Source organism: Catharus ustulatus, chromosome 1 (assembly GCF_009819885.2).
Source record: "Catharus ustulatus isolate bCatUst1 chromosome 1, bCatUst1.pri.v2, whole genome shotgun sequence".
Classification (NCBI taxonomy): domain Eukaryota; kingdom Metazoa; phylum Chordata; class Aves; order Passeriformes; family Turdidae; genus Catharus; species Catharus ustulatus.
Window position 1 is genome coordinate 24,218,620 of NC_046221.1, and position 20,463 is coordinate 24,239,082.

A 20,463-nucleotide genomic window follows, 5' to 3' on the forward strand; every position below is an offset into this window, starting at 1 on the left:
ACCCTTACTGCCATAAAGGATTCTTTACTTCTCAGTACCTAAAAACTTGCTCTCTTTCTTCTCTGGAAAATCAGGAACTGCTTTCACAAATCTGGGCACTAGTTTTCATCTAGAATTTGCTGGTCTACATCTTAATCTTTTACTGTATTAAGTAGCCATTTACCTAAGTCAGGCATTGCTTTGACGTAATAGTTTTGGATCATCAGGTTTGGCTGAGATTGTATCTTGCCTCAGATACCTTTGAACAGCCTTCTTGTCTGCATGCCTTTAACTTTTAGCATAACCACAGGACAATGTCCAAAGAGATGTCTGGATCTGGTTTAATCCACTCTTAGGAAAATTGCTGTTAAAATTGAAAATTGTTAAAATACTTAGAAAGATGAATAATTTGATTATATCAGCTGATTACATGAAATATGATGTAGTCTTTGTGCTAAACCAGTAAAACAAAAACCATTCCTAGCTTTCTATAATTGTATTGCAATACTTTAGGATAAAAATTTACTGCAAACTGCTTAGCCTTACTCAATACAAATGCCTCTGGATTTGTTGGAGCACAGCTGCTCTTTTATTGTTATGGCACATTTCTGTGTGAACAGAGAGATTTTTGTTTTCAGGCATAGTAAGAAATTGAAACAGTGGATGCAATAGTGAAATGTTCCAGCAGACACAATATGTAAGAATCTGGTGACCTGGACGTTGTGGTTCAGAATATAAAGAATGGGGTTTATATCAAAGTTTTGCTACTTGAGAAAGACTGTAAGAGACACGTGTAACAAGACTTCTAAAAGAATGATTTATAAAAACTATGTATGTGATTCTGTAATATTCTTTGTAATATTCATGTGAGCTGAAGTTTATGCCAGGTGAGAGTGAGCAGAAAACTCCCCAGTTGATGCTGCCAAACTTCTCAGCAATATTAGCTGTGAAAAGAACAAAAAAAAAAATTTTTTTTATTTCTGTCATAGAAGATATGCTTTTTTTGCTTATGGTTCAGATTTTAAATATAAATATTAATTTTAAAGCACATTATAACATTTGTTTTCCCTTAAGCTTAGATGTCAGGAAGGGTAGTTATATTAATTGTTAGTTTATATTTCTCTTTGTCTCTGAAGGAAACTTCATTGTCCTGACTGGAGGGATCATTGTATTGATAAGCCACACAGGTACATACTAATTTAGAAAGATTCAGCAGAAAAAAAGACTTATGCAGCCTCAGCCATTTCCTAGAAATAAGAAAATGTCAGAATAAGGAATGTTTAGTCAGGATAATCACAATTTATCTACTTGTGTGGGCCCATTATTAATATGTCCTTTAGTCAAAATAAACACCTGCTGGTTTTGCCTTACTTGTCCCCCATGGCAATGGCCCACGGATGAGGAAAGTTGTATAGACTCCTTTCTCTTTTCAACTTGCTGCTAACTGTTTTCCCTTGTTTCCTGCATTTTTCTTGCTCCTGGCAGTTCAGCCAGGCTTGTTACTTCTGCTCTTTTTTCACTGTCTTATCTGGTTGCCAGCAGGAATAGTGAGAGCATAGGAGAAATGGCATGAGTGCTGTTACTGTCTTCTCTGGCTTCAGTGTGACCCCTGGATGTGATCACAGGGAAAATTCCACTTAACCATCAGGCACCATGTCTGTACAGTTATTTAAGATCCCAGTTACTTCTGGTGAAAGTTTCATGTAAATAGGCAAAGAACTTCTCTATTATAATAATTTTTTACTACTTGGGTAAAACAGAGTATTTTTTCAGATTGGTTCTTGAAAATCTTTCTACTGTTAAGCCTGTATAATGTTCTGTTTCATGTAATTCTGATGCCAAATGGGTCAGATTTTGCAAAGTAAGTGACTCTTGTACCTTGCATTTCTCTTTTTTCTATTTCTTGCCTTACATGGGAAAGGTCAGTAACAGTCAGTTCTACAAGAACAGCAGTCATTTGTATTGTAATAGTGTCTGCATCAGTCCCTAGGTATGTTGATTATGTTAGCAGGAGAACTGATAAAAGAAGTAATAGAACTGCATGGCCAGCAGGTCAAGGGAGGTTACCCCCGCTCTGCTCAACTCTGCTCTTGTGAAATGCCACTTGGAGCGCTGTGTCCAGCTCTGGGGTCCCCAGCACAATAATGGACCTGTTGGAGTGAGTCCAGAGGACTGTCATAAAAATGGTCAGAGGCCTGAAATCCCTTTCCTATGAAGAAATGCTAGAAGAGTTGGGATTGTTCAGCCCAGAGTAGAGGATGCTCTGGGGAGACCTTGTTGCAGCATTTCAATAATTAAAGAGGGTTCGGTAAAAAAGATAGAGGCTTTTTACCAAGGCCAGTTTTGGCAAGGCAAGAGGCATTGACTTTAAACAGAAAGGAGTAGATGTGGGTTGGACATAAGAAAGAAGTATTTTATGATGAAGGTGGCGAGGCACTGAAACAGGTCCTCCAGAGTTGTGGATGCCCCATGATTGGAAGTGTTCGAGCTCAGGTTGGACAGGACTTTGAGCAGCCTGGTCTGCTGAAAGATGTCCCTGTCCATGACAGAAGGGTTGGATGTTTTGATCTTTGAAGATTCTTTCCAGTACAAACCCTTCTGTGATTCAAGCTCAGGTAATATTGTATTTCTTTAAAATCTTTATTCTCTTTCTGTTTTCTTTCGCTAGATACTCATCTTGAAGCCAAAAATCATTATACAACAAGGTTGTGTTTCATTGTAATTACACTGGTGTCAAAAATAATCTTCCTGAATGCAGACTCTATATGAAATACTATAATTAAATTTTGTTATCCATGGCCTTTATGTAAATTGTTAAACTGTTTATATGCAGTGGAAAAAACAGCCAGATATTTCAGCAGAGGTGTTCTGGCAAAAGTTAAAAATACTTCTGCAAGTTATGTGTTTGTTTAAATTAGTTTTAGATTAGATTCAATATATCTTTCACCATTTCCCTGGCAAAATCAGAATTTTTCCAGTGAGTATATGAAACATTTTATCAGAAGTTCAGCCGTTGCAGTACTCCTAATTTTCTGGTGCACACAGGATGCAAGTAATGATCCTTGTCACTCTTGTTATCTGAGTGGCTCATTCTTAGTTAGGAATGATGACTTTTGAGATTGTGGGGAGTCAACACCTTGGTAAGCAGGTGCTTGGACTAAAAAGAGTTAAATAGTTCCTGAAGTTGTCTCTCAGATATGCTGTACAACACTTAAATACTGTGTAGAAAACATATTTTGTTAGAGGAATCCATCTCATTTTAGACACACAATGATCTCCCAGATTCTGTGTTTAGACCTTTAATGAATGTGTTGCTTTGAAGGAGTGCTGACTAGTTAAATTTACCTCTTTGTTAGAAAGAAATTGATTTGTTCATTCATCTGAAAAAAATCAAGATCTCTTTGAAAGATCAGCAGGGTCACATTGGCTTTTAGCTTTACACGGAACAAAGCCAGCACGTAAGAATGCCTCCAGGAAACAATAAAAGTATGTGCGTGTTTCTTTCTGGTCGGGTACGTTTGTGAACAATGCTCATCAGCTGTCTCAGACAGTTGAATGTGCTTTCTTCACCTCCCACTTGAAAACATGGAAACAGATAGCTCTCTCATGTAATCAGAGTATATTATACAAAATTTCATCCATAGATACTTATGCTATTAATACACTGCACTAAGTCAGTAGAGATTTAGTCTAGTCTTCGAAGCGTAGCTTGCTTAAGTGTAAATAGGGAACTCTGAAAAAATTGCATATTCCTTGAAATGGTGTGCAGTGTTCTTTTCAGTGCTTTAAGTTATTTGGGTAATAGTAGAGAAATTACAGTAAGTGTTGGTTATTTTATTCAGAACATGCAACCTGTAGAACTATCACCAGTCTACAGATAGAGCACTCGTCCTTTCAGTAGTATTGTTATGAGTCAAGAGTCAGTGGTGTTATGCTGTGATTGTTGCTTTCCTCTGACATTCTCAAATACAAAATGTTTTGTGAAATTGGATATTGAAAAATCTAGATTTGTTTCCTCACTTTTTTACTTTATTTGAAATACATTGCTCATTATAAAACCGGTAGGTTTTATGTTGAAATGTACTGACTTTAGATATTCATTATTTCCAAATGTGACTGGATGCTTTCAGAAAGAAATTATGCTTATTGTGTGTGATGTTATTGCAGGTGCCTGACCATGTGTAACAATCCTTACATTTGAAGATTTACTTTATAGGCCTCTTTCACATTTGCAAGGTCCAATAAGAATATAGCCCTACGAATTGATACTCTTGCATGGAAAAATCTTCCTCAAACTAAAAAACTTCTGCTTCAGGAAGATGCTACAGTTTCTAAATGTAAAAATAAATATATTGAAAAAAAAAAGGGGGGGATTTTCAAATTTTACTGTGGAGTGTCGTGAGCATCCCTGTGTTGCCATTCTGTTTAGTTTCACTTTCTGTGGATGTGTCTTGGCAGACAATAAGTTTTGCTTTCAATTCTGTCAGTTTAACAGCACTAGAAATTAAGTTGGCATTAAAGATTTTGGCTGGCCAGATTCTACCAGAGGTTCTCCAGAAGGTTGGCTTTGATGAAACTTCTTTACTTGTGCTAAGCTGAGCAAGCATACTTGAAAAAGGTTGGCTTTGATGAAACTTCTTTACTTGTGCTAAGCTGAGCAAGCATACTTGAAAAATGCATCCTGGACTCAGTAAATGCCAGGATCTGGGCACATTGCACTCTGCAGAGATTGGTCAGTCAAGTTCCCCATGAGGTTTTCGATAATTCATTATGTTGCCATCTTTCCTTCTTTCATGTTCTGTACCAGTACTGATTGTTTTTACTGTCACTTTTTCTAGGCAGATCAATCTGACAAAAATACACAAATTTCTTCAGACTTTCTGCCCCATACAGTGTCAATCTGTAAGTCCCATCTGTCCCTTACTCTCTGAACTGTTGCCTTGTAACTCTTGGTGGTGGTTTCTCTGTAGTCTTTTGTCTGGTGAATCTGATTTCAGAGAGGACGCACATTTGTCTTAAGCAGCAACCCAGTTCAGTTAATCTCACAGCTAAGCAAAGTGTGTTTGGATGATTTTTGCGGAGAGGCTCCAGTCTTCTAGGCATGATCTGTGTGAGAGGATAGAGAGAAACCAGAGGAGCAGTACGGTGACTGAAGTGTATTCAGATGTTGCCAGCATGGTAGGTGTTGCACTGGTTAAGAACAGTACCAGTCTCTGGTTCCTATTCTTCACAGCTTATCACAGATGCTAAATGTCTTGTGAGTCATCAGCTGCGGTTACCTCTTTATATATACAGGTGCTGGGTGACACTTGTTCACTTCTTTGTGATAAAAAGGTGATGCTATCAGCATTGGACTGTGACACAGAAGTCACTTTTATAGATCCTTAATAAATTGACAATGTTTTATGCACTGTACCTGAAGCGTACTGTTAATTTAGTCAGTGGAACAGTCTACAGTGAACTTTTTATACTAAAACAAACAGTGTGCTTGGGATTAAAATGCCAGAACTATGCTTGTCTGTAACTTGACTTAATCTAATAAAACGTCAAACATTTCTTTTTGTGCTTCTTCCCCTTCTGATCTAGACAGAGAAGGTCTTAGGGTGCTAGTAGACAAGGTGAAAAGCTTTTAGATTGTAGATTTGAGTAGTCTACATAAGCCGCAGATTGAAGAGCTAACCCTGAAAACGTTCTGCTGTGTTTTATGCCTGGAACCTAAAAATACCATTAAGACGAATATCTTCACCTGAAGGGTGGTTGGGCACTGGAACACACTCCCCAGGGAAGTGGTCATGGCACAAAGCCTGATAGAGTTTAAGACATTTTTGATTAAGTCTCCCAGGTATGTGGTGTGATTCTTGGGATTGGTCTTTGCAGGGCTGGGAACTGGACTTCAGTGATCCTCCCTGGGTCCCTTCCAACTCAAGATGTTCTATGATTCTGTGATTTCTCTTATATCACTGACTGAAATACAGCACATCAAATCACTAAGATTATTAAAGCCTTGACAGACAGTTCTATTGGGAACAACTCCAAAGTGTTATCTGAATTTCAAAGAACTTTGAAGATTTTGTTATTTAAAAAAAAAATTCTACAGACATGAATTCAAAAATTCTACATTCATGGAATGAACTTTGAAATGAATTTGCAATTACAGTTGAGACTAATGGATATTCCAGAGCATAATTATAGAATGATGATTCTTTTGTTCCATCCTACTGAATTGCTGTTCACTAAAGGGAAAAAAAAAAAGATACACCACAACAGATTACTCCTTTTAACTTGTGTGCTGCTGGATCCCCACCTCCTCCTCCCCACCACCTGCAGGAATGCAGTCTTTGTCCAGTTATCACAACGTACCTTTGATTTGGCTGCACAGTATCTTGTCTCTCCTCCATGTGTGTACCTAGCCCACAGTGGATTTACCACATTTCATTTAAATGATGAATGCAAGTATTGTAGACAACACAATTAAAATCATTGTAGCAATTACTTTAACTGCGTCTATGTAGTGTTTTTTCCTTAAACTGCTTCTAGTCTATGCTGCAGTTGCCCCAGTTGCATCCCTTTAAATGCAACAGTGCAAAGAAAACCAAAGCCATTCTTAAAATCCTTTTTTCTCCACAAACTGTAATTGTGAAAGAAACATGTCTGAAAGAAAATATTCCACCTGGATGGAAGTCTTTATGGCTGAGTCAGTAAGCCAAAGTCTCAAATTACTAAATTGAGCAATAACTTTAACCTTCAACTTGTGGGTACATATGCTAGCATAAAGAGATTGTAACCTAAGTTGCTAGACTCTCTATCCCACAAGCATATAAATGAGGAAATAATGAATTCTCTCACTAGCCCACACTATGTTTTATTCAAGTCAATTCTCAACATTATTGCCACTTTTCAACTTTGGTATTTAAAGCACAGAGAATGTTATATTGGTGATCATTGCATGAAGGGTGAGATATTGGCATAGCAATTTTTTTTGTTTTGTATTTTGATGTGTAATATGTAACAAGAGTTTGATAATGTTAAGTTCTATTCACAGAGGTTCAAAGTGGCAGAGACACTTTCATTATTTCCTGTTGATGACTTAGAACTTTTGGCACAAACATTTTGGCATATTTCAGTGTGTAAAAAAACCCCTAAACACCACCATCTTTTCTATAACCAATTCTCAAGCCTTACAAGTGCATTTATTACTTCAGACTTTGCAGTAAAGTCCTCCCAGATACAGGTATCCAGGAGAACAATTTGTAATTAAAATTTGACAAATCTAAAATCTTTACTATAAACATGCAGAAATTAGATTTAGCCTAACTTTTTCTGATGCATCTTAATTACAAGCATTTGTGCTGTCCGTACATAAAATAGGCATGCATATTTGAATGCTTCATTCTTAATTTTGTCCTTCTGGAAAAGTGAGATTTCTTTTTTTTTTTTTTTTTTTTCACTTTGTGTAGAGGGGATAGGGTAAGAGAGGAGGAAGAGCACTAACCAGGGCTTTTTCTGCTCTTTCTGGGAGACAGCCTGGTATTCTGAGAGTTTTTGAACATAACTTTTGACTTGCTTCATTTGTGTTATTCTGTCCCAGAAGTGATGATTAAAATTACCAACAACACAATGTGACACTCATCCTAAGCATACAGGTCACAAGGCTTTCTCCTAAACCATGAACCTTCTGCAAAAATTATAGTTTATAATGTAGGACAGACGCTGCAGTAAACGTTTTAGAAACTCAGCTTTTAAAAATGAGCTGTTTAACTGCAGTATCCAAAGCAAATAAAATAGCTACCTTTTGAGCTAACTGTGCTTGAAACAGAAGATGCTTTTAGAATGTAATTTCAAAGTATGTAATATTTTCATCAAAAGCCAGGTGCTTTTGAAAAACAAGTATTTTTTATATATTTTTATCCTTTTTGTGTAACTAATTTATCACTTGTCTTTTGAAGGGTTAAGAAGCCATATAATGTACATTAATTTTAGTTAATATATTTTATTTTAATATTATTAAGATTTAAGCATGAGAACCTAAGTAGTCTTACTTCTTTGATCTTGGCTCACTTAGTTTTTCCACAAGAATGTTCTAATAGTTAACATGATGAACTACTTAAGAAGTAGTTTTTAAGGTTTTTAAACAGCAAATTGTACTTGAACTTTTTAAGGTTAAACTGTGTCATTACTAAGTGTCATAGTGTAAAAAAAAAAGGTTGCAAATGATTATTAGTTTCAATCCTCATCTTTGCTCATTATATAAACAGTAGGGTTTTTTTGGTGCAAGAAATTTAGAGCATCATCTTCTCACAGTTAAACCTGAATATTTTGTTACTGGTTTTGATAGATTTTCTAAGCAGTGTGATATAGTACAGTCTGTCTCCATTATTTTCATTCCCCAAGCTTTAGAACAGCTGCTATATCAACACATGCTAGTCTTACATTCAGTAAGAAATTCTGCCTCAGTATTACAGCAATGAAAATGTAAATTGAGAAAGGTATGCCATCTCATGAAAGACTTCTGTGTTCAATATGTGGTTCCTAAATGAGTGTTAGACGTATGATGTTTCCAAAATACTTACCTGATCCCCCTTGTAAAATATTTTGCTATTTTTTACAAGTTTCTAGCAAGCACTGTGGAAGTATTTCAAAGGAGGAACTCCTTTTAAAATCCTATGAAGTCACTGCTATTCTTCCTCAGACTCACTTCTATGATGATGCCCATGGAAAAATCAATAGTAATTGGGCATCTGATGCAACTGCTCTCAGAATCTTATTACTCCTTACTCTACCCATTTCTTTCTTAATCCACTATTTTTCATCTTGTACTCAATCTTCAAGTTCCTATGAGAGTGGTTATGTCTCGGTTAAATTTTTATAGAGCTGTGACGCCAAAGTGTTGCTAATAACCCATGGAAATTACTGTTTGTTGCTAAAGCAGAGAAGTGTGATGGCCCCGATGGAGTTTATGAGAATCTTTCCTTAAACTTTAGGTGATTTTTGGGTTTTGTTAGGCTGGAACTTCTGTTTGGCAATACAGTAATAAATATACTTTCAAAATTAGACTTAGATGGTTGATGTTAGAAGTTCAGAAATAATATGAGATATATTTTGCAAACATTGCATTTTTTTCTGTGTTCTTTGGTGTAAAATTATATTTGTGGTTATGATAAATGTTACAAGGTTATGCTAAAGGGTATGATGCAGACTTTCTGTTAGTGCAGAGCTTGAAGATTCAGTGAATAGATTTGCCTACAAAACAAAAGTCCTATTTATCCTGTGAATTTCTATTCAAGTCTCATTTTATTTAGATAAAATGCTTGAAAATTTTCATGTTTGTAATTTTTTTTCCACTGTGATGTGGACATTAAAAAATAGCCTAAGGATTCTAAATGCTGGGTTTACACAAAGAGGGAAGCTTAGACCAGTGGCACTGACTGCGCACACAGCCCATGTGAGCCCAGAAGCTCTCCAGGTCTCTGAGGCTGACTGGCTGATAAACTTCCAGACCACTTCCCTGCCACCTCTGGCAGAGGAAATGTATGTGTTTTATGCCCTTTACCTCTAAAAACACAAAATAACAGACTGAAGGAGTGAACTAAGTTTCCCTACCCTGCATGCCTGGTTCCAGCTTTGCTCGTTAACTTTCTGTTCTCTGAGAGTGTAACAGGTTGGAAGCTTTTCATGGAAAGACAGCTACACTGAAAGGCATCAGACTGTGCCCATTTCAACCATTCTCAGGTCAGAATTTTGTTGCATCAGCTGGTATTTTGTCCTTTTTCTCCTTCAGTTGAGGTAGAGGCTGCTTTGGTAGCGTATGAAGTGGGGCTGTTTGCTGGAAGATGAACTGATGACTGCAAATGGGCAGATCTTTAATATTTTACAGAAGGGCACTCATCAGCTACAGCAGCTTGAGAGAGGAAGCAGCTGTCACATCTTTGTTTTTTCTGGACCTCCAAATATGCTGGGAGCCAACTGTTAGAGCCAGAGTACAGAGACAGCTTCTCCCTTGTCTTTCTGTGTTTCTGCTGATCTGTTTAATTGCAATTCAGAAAACAAAATATACTACCGTGTGGCCCACCAAATTTCCAAAGCATAAAAGGCTAATACCTGTTGTAGTGGTAAAGATGAAATGCTGTATACTTGTGGATACTGTATGAAGGTGACAGACATTAGTGTAGTTTATCATATCATGTGTTTTAAGTAGAGAAATATTTTCTGGGTTAATTTTGACCCTGTCACTTCTCTCCTTGTATTCTTCCAGAGATCAGTTTCTTGCTATCACATCAAATATAAGCTGTTTGCCATCACCTGAAGGGCCTTCATTGGCTATCCCCATTCTATCATATTTCATTTTATTTTGATAATGTGATGGCTATATTTACATTAGCCTTTGCTAAATTTTTAATACTTCTACATTCATTCTTGGTTTTGTGTGGAGTTCACTTGTGCATTTTCAAAGTCATATCATAGCTCTGTCTCATAAGCCTTCTTAAAATTCTCTCTTTCCTTTGACTGAGATTCATTTCCTTAGGAGTCTGGTCCTTTTACACAAGCAAGTTTTTTTTACTCTTTTTATTTCATTCACCTTTCTGAATCATGTCTGTGTCATATTTAGCCCTTTATTGGATATATAGGCCGGAAGCTGCTTTAAAGAAAGCAGATATCACTGCTTTTTTTGGTGACTTACATGGTGCAGTCTGCATATTCCTAAAATTTCCAGATGATATGATAATGTACATAATAGTTCAAGCAATGTGCCTCTACATCTTTTATATTAGTAGTTGCTGATAACAGTACAAGATTCTAATATATCTATACTGCATCAAAAGTAAATAAAGTTTATTTGGTGTACAAAACAATTAATGATGTTCGCCTTTTCTGCACAAAAATTACTTGAGCTTTTTAACTCACCCCTCAGAGACCCTCACTTGTGCCATGCATTTCGATACCCCTTGCCTAAATCTATTCAGATCTCATCTTCAACATCTCAGCAGAACCACCCTGTCCCAGATTTCTCTCAGGTGCCTGGGGGCACCATCTTATCTCCTTCCACACTCAGTGTTCTCATTCATCCATACCCAGGTTTGTTTAATATTCCAGTTTGGGCAAGAAGCAGCATGTTCTGCAGCTGATACAAGTTATCTGTGTGCCAATTTCCAGAAATAAATGCATAGAAATTGGTGCTGTTACGTTCTAATTTGGAATGATTTGTGCTTTTCTTAGTGTTATAGGCATTAGTGGGATCTTCATTATTGGTTTTCATTACAATTCTGATATCTTTTAGGTATTTCTTCTCATCTAATTTACATTATAGTCTTGAGAACTACTGGTGGTAGATAGGGATTGACAGATAATATAATACCACAAACTAATCTTGTTAAACTTAAGTGAGAGTCATTCTTTTGAGTTATTTTTGAGATCCTGTCTGTTGAACATAATATAAGCTGCTGGTTGACTGAAGAGTGTAGATCTTTTCTTCATAGACTAAAGGGTTCATAGACTAAAGCCTGAAACTACCCAGTATTTAGAGTAATGGAACTAGTTTTGCATCTGAAGACACATTAATTTATGGCACTGAGAGCTGTGATGTAGTAATGTGAACATGCAGTGACTTTCTTGAAGAATATGAATATTATATCTGCGTAGTATCTGCATGTTTATATTTTAAAATGTATTGACGACAGAGAGATACAAAATGCTGCAGAATCTCTAGTGTGATTGAATAATCTACGTTTTGGTTTGTGTATTTAGCTAGATATATGAAGGATGTCCATTTGCTTTCGGATGAGTGCCTATTTGGTTCTCCTTTAGGTAACTGGACTCAGTCAACACGTTTAGTATGTGGAGGCGGTTGATACAACTGGGTCATTATTACTTCACAACAGCTCAAAATAAGTGTTGTCTTACCACAATTATGTAAGGAAAAGGATTAAAATGCATACCACTAAGGCCACCTCCCTCTTTCTTGAACAGACCTGACCACACTGATGAGATCAGCAAATGGGACAACTGGTGACAGCAGCTCTAGGGAAACAAGAGTGTATCACTGCAGCTGTTCACCAGGTTTCCTCAACTGCTTTTAGTGTGAATTTTATCCATATCCTGATTCCCTTGGATTCTCTGCATCTTGGAGAACCCTTGGACTGCTCTCTTTCATCTGTCTATAAGGCTGGAGAGGCACCAGTAATTGTGTTGGAAAGCCAATGTAGAAATAGTAGCTTTGAGATAGTCCCAACAAGTTGAATATAAGGTACTGGGCAGCTCCTGCCCTGTCCGATTTTATGTGCACGACAAAGTGTCAATCCCCTAACCTGCTGTGCCTGGCATATTTGGATCCCTGTGTGGGCTTTGTGGGGTGAAAGGTCTGGCATGGAGCAGTGTGGATGGGATAACTCATGCACAAAAGAGACCCCCTAGAAGGTTCACTGTGCTACCAGCCAGTGCTGACTCCCCTGTCTGTCCCCTGACATAAACCAACATGTGCTCTTTCCATCTGCACATCCAGATAAGCTCCTGCTGTCCTGTGTCATGAGCAGAGATGCTCTGTCTACCCTGTCTTTTTGCAGCTCAATCTGCTGGTTGCCTCTGTCAGGTAAAGGTGAGAGGCTGGGGAGCACAGCAGCTAGAAAGTACTTTGAAGTACTGTAGGGTGCAGTTGGTTTGTGCCAGTACAAATGCCAGGTGTTGTATGCATCCATTCATTGTAGATCTAAGTGTAAGGGATTAGGTGTTTAAAAGAGTCTGCTTAGCAGAGCTGTAAGATAGGGCCATGGTAATTCCTATGTTCATGGATATTCATCTCACTGGCACAGAATGGTGCTGAGTACACCCACCTGCACAAGCTCAGGTGCTTCAAGCATATTTTAATATTATTTTCTTTAATTAAAAGTTAAACTGATGTCTGCTTTATTGCATGTTTTTGAAGAATTTTTCTTCCTTGTGTAAGAATTTTGCTTTAGATCTATTCTGTTTTTGAAGTGATGTCTAATTTTTAATTCATTTCCCATTCATGGAAATTCAGTGTTCATGCCAGTCTTCTAATACAGGTGGATGTTAGCCATTTCTTTTCCATATGTTTAAAGAGTGTAGGTAGTGAAGATATTTGCAGAGGGAAGGAGATCCACAATTTATCAGGGAAATGATCTGTAAAGAACTGGGAATTTGTGTGCATTTACCTAGAAAGATTTCAGTAATTCATGAGGAGAGTTTGTAGGCCCTGTGTACTTCTTTGCCTGCCCGTTTACAGTGCTGTAGCTCTGCACTTTTTCTTTTCATCTAGAAGGAGGTATTTTAAAGAATAACTGGAATACTGTTTGTCTTTTTTAGGTTGTGAAGCATGTTACAGAACTGTACAACAAGTGCATGAAGGGGAAAGAAAGAAGTGCCATTGATAGCTAAGATAGCAACATGGGAAATACAACCACCAAGTTCCGCAAAGCTCTTATAAATGGAGACGAAAACTTGGCCTGCCAAATCTATGAGAGCAACCCTCAACTGAAAGAAACTCTTGACCCAAATACTTCTTATGGAGAAACGTACCAGCACAATACTCCACTCCATTATGCTGCTAGGCATGGAATGAATCGTATCCTGGGGTAAGCAGCATTTGAAATTTGGCTTGGGTGTGAAAAACTGACCTAGCAAATGCAAGAGTGTCAACCAGGTTACAAACACCTGATGTGTGTATGCGTAGGTGTACACATATATGTGCATGTGTACGTTGCACAGACAGAGTTTGTAACCAGTTTGAGTAGTAATAGAAAAAAAGGAAATTAGTCTATACTCACAGGCTGATAGCAGTCTTTAATTTTATTTCAATATCTGTTCCTTTCTTGTAGCATTAGTCTTAGGCAGTTTTAGCTTGCTTCCTGAAGACTCCTATACTATGGTTCTTCGAAAATACTGACTTTTCCACCATTCTTGATGTGTTTTCCTGTCTGCAAATAATCTTTGCAAACCTGTGTGGATGCTACACTGGTTGTAACTACTTCTAGATGGTACAACATATATTTATTCTTGTGTTATTCTGGCAGCTTTTATTTTTTGTATCAGATAATAACAGTGAACAGTGAATATGTCGATAATAAGTAAGTTAATTATTGCTGCAGTTAACATGGGCAGCAATCCCTAATATTAGCTATTTCTATTCTTTGGTATTTTTGTCAGTGCTCTAAGATCAATTAAGGATTAACATCTTTCTCTTGTCCGAACATTACAGACACAAGCTGTTCTCATGTTGTATTTTTTGAAGGTAGTAGTGGGCAGACACTGGGAAACCTCTTCTTCAATAAGCACTGTTAGAGAGAATTTCATAAATATCTTCTTCATATTAGTAAACAGAACAGAAATAAATACTAAACTCTGTTATTGGTAATATTCTCTCCATCTTTGTGTTTATGTCTAAATGGGCCTATAGTATTCATAATGTTTGGTTTGTACCTTTATATATGCTTAGTAGCTTTCTGGCCTCTCACCATAAATTTTTCCTCAGTGTTCTAGATTCATCTAGCCAATTTTTTACTTTATATTTCTCATATACCTCAATTTTTGTTAAATATTTTTCTCTTCTTCCCTGTGTATTCTGTATTTCTATTTTTAATTTGATGTTTTCATTTCATCACTGAAACTTTTTGTTTAGATTTCCCCCCCTTTCTTATTCTTAAATTATAAAAAAAAAGTTAACTAAAATTAATTTTAAATTTCCATATGATTTTTTTTCCTCTGAAATGTTCAGGTTATTTCTCTCAAGAAAATAGCTTGTAAGAAATTATAGCATCATTGAGACAACAAGGACACAGGAAATTGCACATATGAAAAGAAATAGTCATTATTACTGACTTCTGAACAGTGCTTTAGTTAATTCATATTGCATCATTATGATGGGATCTGAAATAACTGCTTTGTATTTTTTAAAAAGTCATTTAGAAATGCCATTTTGCTACTAGCTACATAGGACCTTCAACATCTAAGGACCTTCAACATCTAAGGACAACTTCTTTTTTTCACATTGCAAACTAATGATCAAAAGAATCATTCTTTTGCCTTGAGTCTAGGGTTTATAATACATTTTTTGTCCGTAAACATAGGGTGGTAGGTGCCTTTATCTGCTGGAGTCTGGTTCTGAAAACCCAGACTGTTCAAACTGTAGCACTGTAGGAGTAATTTACTGGAGTTTTTTTTACTATTTATATATATTTATGTTTATATTTATATTTATATTTATATTTTTTGCTATTAACTTTTCAGATGTCTTTCTAAGGGCTTTTCTTTAAGATGTGCTACACATAAATCTAAACAAAGTAGTAAAAATGAATAAATATAAGCCTTACAATGTGTCTGTTCACTGAGTTGATAGCAGAAGGGGCACAAGTGCTTTGGAGTTAAGCCACTTCTTTTTGATGCAGAAAGTCTTGGGTTAAATGAGCTGGTTATTAAAAGAAGTATTTTGATTTACTGATAAAGTTCAGTACCTAGAAAGAAATTAATTTTAATCTCTTTGTATTTTGTGAGAAATTGACAATTATGAGATGTCCATAGTAGTATAATATTTTATGTTTATCTCTTCAGAAAACATTTTAAATATTGGGGAATCTGTAGCAACACTAACTACAAGCTCTAGCATTTACTTGCATGCATACCATATAATTCAGTTTTTCTTTGTAGGCTGAGATTTGTATTGTTGTAGGTGGATATGAACTGACATGTTTACAGTTTACTGTGTGAGATTTTCTCAAAATAGAGCAATGTGATGCAGTTGTTGGTACACCTTTTGCATTACAGAATGCATTGAGAGAGATATTCTGGGATGTTTAGAAATATCCTATCTGGCAATGCTGAGGCAAAGGGACAAACTCCATTTGCACATGTACAGGTGGTGTGACTGGCCAAAGGCACAGGCACTGAGTTGGCAGTGAAAGGGAGTTGGGGACATCCTGCTTCAGTGATCTCAGAAGGAAAGAAGCAAGAAACTGGAGAACGAGTGAAAGGGTCACAAAGATAAACTCCCAACCTGGACAAACTTGGATTAATCCAGCATGAAGTCTACTGGCAGAAACTTAAGCCAACAAAAAATTTCTCAATGATTTTGAGCTGCACAGTTGTTCTGCAGCAAGTATCTGAGTCATCTTGGCTGCTGAACTTTTTATCCAGAATTTACAGCCCAGAAACAGGATCAAGATGTAAAAATTATTTGAAAATTTGCTGTTAATTTCTTTTTGCAAGATTCAGCAAGAATTTGTTAAAATCCTAGGATTGTTTTCTTGATCATTTTAATGAGTATCGTAAGAAACTTCCGTATACTAGGAATGTTGAAATAAAAAACAGAACATAGTCAACATTCCATTAATGTATAACTTGGTCTGCAGCCCCGAATAATATTTACCTGACATACCAGTTTGTTTTAACATAGCATTTAATGTTTAAAAACCAAAAATTGCTGACCACAGCTAATTAGCTCAAACAGGATTTTTCAGAGACTTGGTCTCAGGCCAGTAAGCTCATCAGGAGAGAGGAGCCCCTGCTCCAAGGCTGTCACAGGATACCCCTCAGCCCCCAGCTGTAACATCTGTCAGGAGGAGTTGACAGAAGAGCATTGTGCTGGGTTCATGGAGCATGGTTTTGGTGGCAGGGGGCTGTGGGGGTGGCATCTGTAAGAAGAGATCAGTGTATCCCACACCAGGCACAACTGCCTTCTGCCAGCTCCAAACCAGCCCCACCACTGGCCAAAGCTGAGACTATTGGTGATGCTGGTGGTACCTCTGTGATTAAATACTTAGGAAAGGATGAAAAATGCTGCACAGCATCTGTGAGGGAGGAGTGAAAAAAATGTGTGAGGGAAGCAGCCCTGCAGAGACACAAAACCTCATTTTTATCTGGCATCTTTCCTTTTAATTCATCCTCCTGGAAAAAGGAATATTCAGGAAAAACACTCAGACAAACGTCTCTCATGTCACAACCCAGGGTTGCAATGTACTGGCCTAGAGGATCCCAGGTTATTCCTTGGACATAACTCCTGTGCTCATTAAATATTGAGACTTTCTGTCCTGAAATTACAAACAGCTTTCAGATCATAAATTCAAACACGTTTCCAAACATTTCAGACATAAGACAAAAAAATGCTTCAAGACAAAAAACAGATATAAGACAAAAAAAGACAAAAATGTAGGCAAATCATTTTTTTAACATAAAAGTGTTCATTGGATGGTGACTGATAAGAATATCAGCAGAAGTTGCTTTTCAAGTGCCAGTTTAAGGTTTGTTCAGGAGCTCTCTGACCCCACTGATGTTCCACAAGGGAAGGTCTCACCAAAACATTGGTGAGACAAAGTTACAGAGAATTTTAGAAATATTTTGTTAAATACTGGCCACAGGTGGAATTTTTCCTATTATTTAAGTGTTGATTTCTTGCAAAGAAATACCAGAAGCTGACAAGTTTCAAAGAAAATAAACAGCCTTTGAAAAGGAAAGCCCCTGCCTGGAGGACCCCACACTAGAACAGGTGAGTGTGCCCTGCAGGAACCTGGAGCCCATGGAGAGCCCATACCAGATCAGGCTCCCGGCAGGAACTGCACAGCCTGTGGACAGTAGCCCCCACAGAAATAGGATTTCTGGCAGGACCTGTGACTCTGTGAGGGATTCACACTGCAGCTGTATGTTTCTGAAGGACTGTACCCTGTGCAAGAACCCACATTGAAGCAGTTCATGAGGCACCCCACATAGGGATTTTGAGAGCTTTTTACAACATTCACACTGGTCTCATTCCACTACAAACATTTATGAGGTTTCCCTATGAATTAAGGTCTTGACAGAAGATTCATATTCAAGAAGATAGTTTAAATTTCACTCCCTAAATGTGTATAAAAATGTTACAGACAAAGTGCACTGGAAACATGTTTTCTTTAGAAAAGGCAGTCTTCAGATGATCAAGCACATCCAATGCCCTCAGGCTTTTTTTTTTTTTTTTTTTTTGCCTAAGGTACATTTTACACCATCTGACTGCTTAGTTTGAAATGCTATCAATGTGGAAAGTTACTCACTAGAGTCTGGCTGTTGGTGAACCACTCCTGAGCTATGACAAGAGAACAGACTTTCCAGAGGCTGGTTGAGATGGAGTGACTGGAAATCACGAGGACTTGCTTGACGTTGAAAGGGAAAAAAAACCCCTTAGATAAACTGTCATTTTGCAATATATGTGGTGTGACTTTCAGTTTTGCAGCTTTGCTGGGAAGCTTTTTGGATCAGTGACAGATTTTCCTCATTGTGTGTTCCATTCTGCTATATCTGAGCACTTTGTGAGTATTCAAGCCAAAAGTGGATTGTTGTAGCAGTTGCTGCTGGTCCTGGCCTGAAGAGTGGGGAAGAGGAGATGACAGAAGCATGGAAGGAGACAAGACAGGTTTATGAAGCTGATTTTTTTTCTAGAACAAGAAAAACAAGACTTTCTTGTTACAGAGATTATGGAAGTTGAGGTGATTGCTGAAACTAAAAAAAAAAAAAAAAAAAAAAAAAAAAAAAAAAGTCAAACCCAAACCCACTTCTTTTAACATTCTTGATGTTTGCCATTCAGTAATAGTAATAGCAGCTCTGGTAATGAAGGCATAGCTAAGCCAGTCAGAGAGAAACATTGGTAAATGTGCCTGGGATTTGTTAATAGGCAATATCTCTTGTTTTACTGCTATAATTTGGGAAGTCTATTTCACTTCAGAAGAATGACAAAACATCAAAATAGCGGTGGTTTCCTTTAGGCTGAACTAAATATCCATCTCCTGGAAGTTCAGTTAAAGACCCCTTCTCTTCTGACTGTTTAAGAGGTTTCAATAAGGACTGGTCCAAGCAATTGTAATACAATCAAAAGGAGTATGTTGATACTTTGTGTTACGGAGGGTGAATTTGCCAGAAAACTTGCTGACCCTGGAGGGAATGTTGCATTCGTCACAACACATTCAGGAATGTCTCTTCCCATGCCAGGTTTTGTTGTTTTTTTTATCCATTTGCAGTCATGTTGAAAATTAGGTCTGGATGATTTTGAGGGACATATGTATAGACCGTTTTTCAGAACAAGATTTCTCTGAAGTTTAAAGGGTATTAGGGGATTTTTATGCTGCAGAAATATCTGTTAAGGAAAAGTATTGATGAAAACCCTGTTCTTTGCAGGTCATCTGGCTTTAGAGAAGTGCTGTAGTTGCTTGTTTTCTGAGAAGGTTGAAACTGCTCTGAATTCTTGATACTGTTTTTTCTGGGCTGGAAATCAAAAAGAGGCTACTTCGCTGTTTTGACAGACAGAAGTTCTGTAAATATTTAAACTCTGAGATCCAAATAGACCTAAATGATTCATGCTGAAATCTTCAGAAAGGTCCTAAAAATCATATGTTTTCTTTGTTAAATTTCTGAACATCTATTCAGTGCTTTTACAGTAAGTGTGGTGTTCCTTTTTAAACTGCTTTCCTAACAGTACTTCTGATATAAATGTGAGAAAAAAAAATAAGGTTCATGGCAGCTCTTTGTCTAGTAAGGGTAAATGGGAAAAAATGTGTAGTTTTAACCAAAACTACATGATCCCAGTGTAAGGTAATTTGTATTGAATGTATGGATGTTTTCAAGTAGGCAGTTCAGAAAATTCCTGGCACAGTCTTGGTTTTTTCTCCTTTTTTTTTTTTGTTCTTCATGGTAATTCTTTGAAATGACAATTCTTTGAATTATTACATTTTCTTGGCGTTTTCCAGTCAATTTTAAAGCTCATTTGGAAGAAAAATTATGAAGGCATAATAGTTGCCTAAACTTCCTTCCTAAAAGTAGGTTTTTTTCAGTTTTGGCTTCTGATTTTAATATCAAAGATAACCACCAAACTATATTTGATTTCATCCACGTAACAAAATAATTTTGTTCTGATTTAATAACTTAAAATTATTGAAGTATAACTTAAAGTATATGATGCACTTCTTAATCTGAATAATTGACTAGAATGTCATTGTGTAGATCATGTACTTTGAGCAACAGAAAGGTTACTTGTTTTTAATTATCAACAATTCATAACTATTTAAGTTAATTTTATTCAGAAAAGTATGTCTCCTGGAATTATTCATACTAGTTCTCCTTTATGGTCAATACAGACATAGATAATAAATCTAGTCAGAATAATTAGTGAAGGTCACAGCACAAGTCATCTGTTGTGAAGGTGACCATGAAGTATTTCAAATTAAGTATGTGCCAGAAGTACCTGCTTCTTCCCATTGATTTAAAGGGAATTTAAGAGAACTGGATCAGTTGTAGTTGTCTTCACTGTAGGTCACCAGAGCTGAGAAGATGAATCTCATCCTACATTATACTAAATATGTAAAATTGAATAGTAAGCACCTGCAAAGTTTTAAATTGAACACTTCAAAGGTTTTACAGTTTGAGACATGAATGCTACTGTTTCTGGTCTAGTGTGAAATGTTTTCCTTTCATGGTGTGTGGTGAATGATCTGTGCAGTGTTTGGTGCTTATCCAATTGCT

General features: G+C 36.9%; 1 protein-coding gene across 3 annotated transcripts in view; it reads left to right on the forward strand.

Moving 5' to 3' along the window:
• The window catches only part of ANKIB1 (ankyrin repeat and IBR domain containing 1), a 91,071-nt gene that overhangs the window by 19,806 nt on the left and 50,802 nt on the right, over nt 1-20,463 (forward strand). For all 3 annotated transcript variants that reach the window (XM_033075479.1, XM_033075500.1, XM_033075490.1), the window contains exon 2: nt 13,297-13,565. In XM_033075479.1, the coding sequence (XP_032931370.1) occupies nt 13,378-13,565 (188 nt within the window). In that variant the 5' untranslated portion in view covers nt 13,297-13,377. The remainder of the gene's footprint in view (nt 1-13,296; nt 13,566-20,463) is intronic.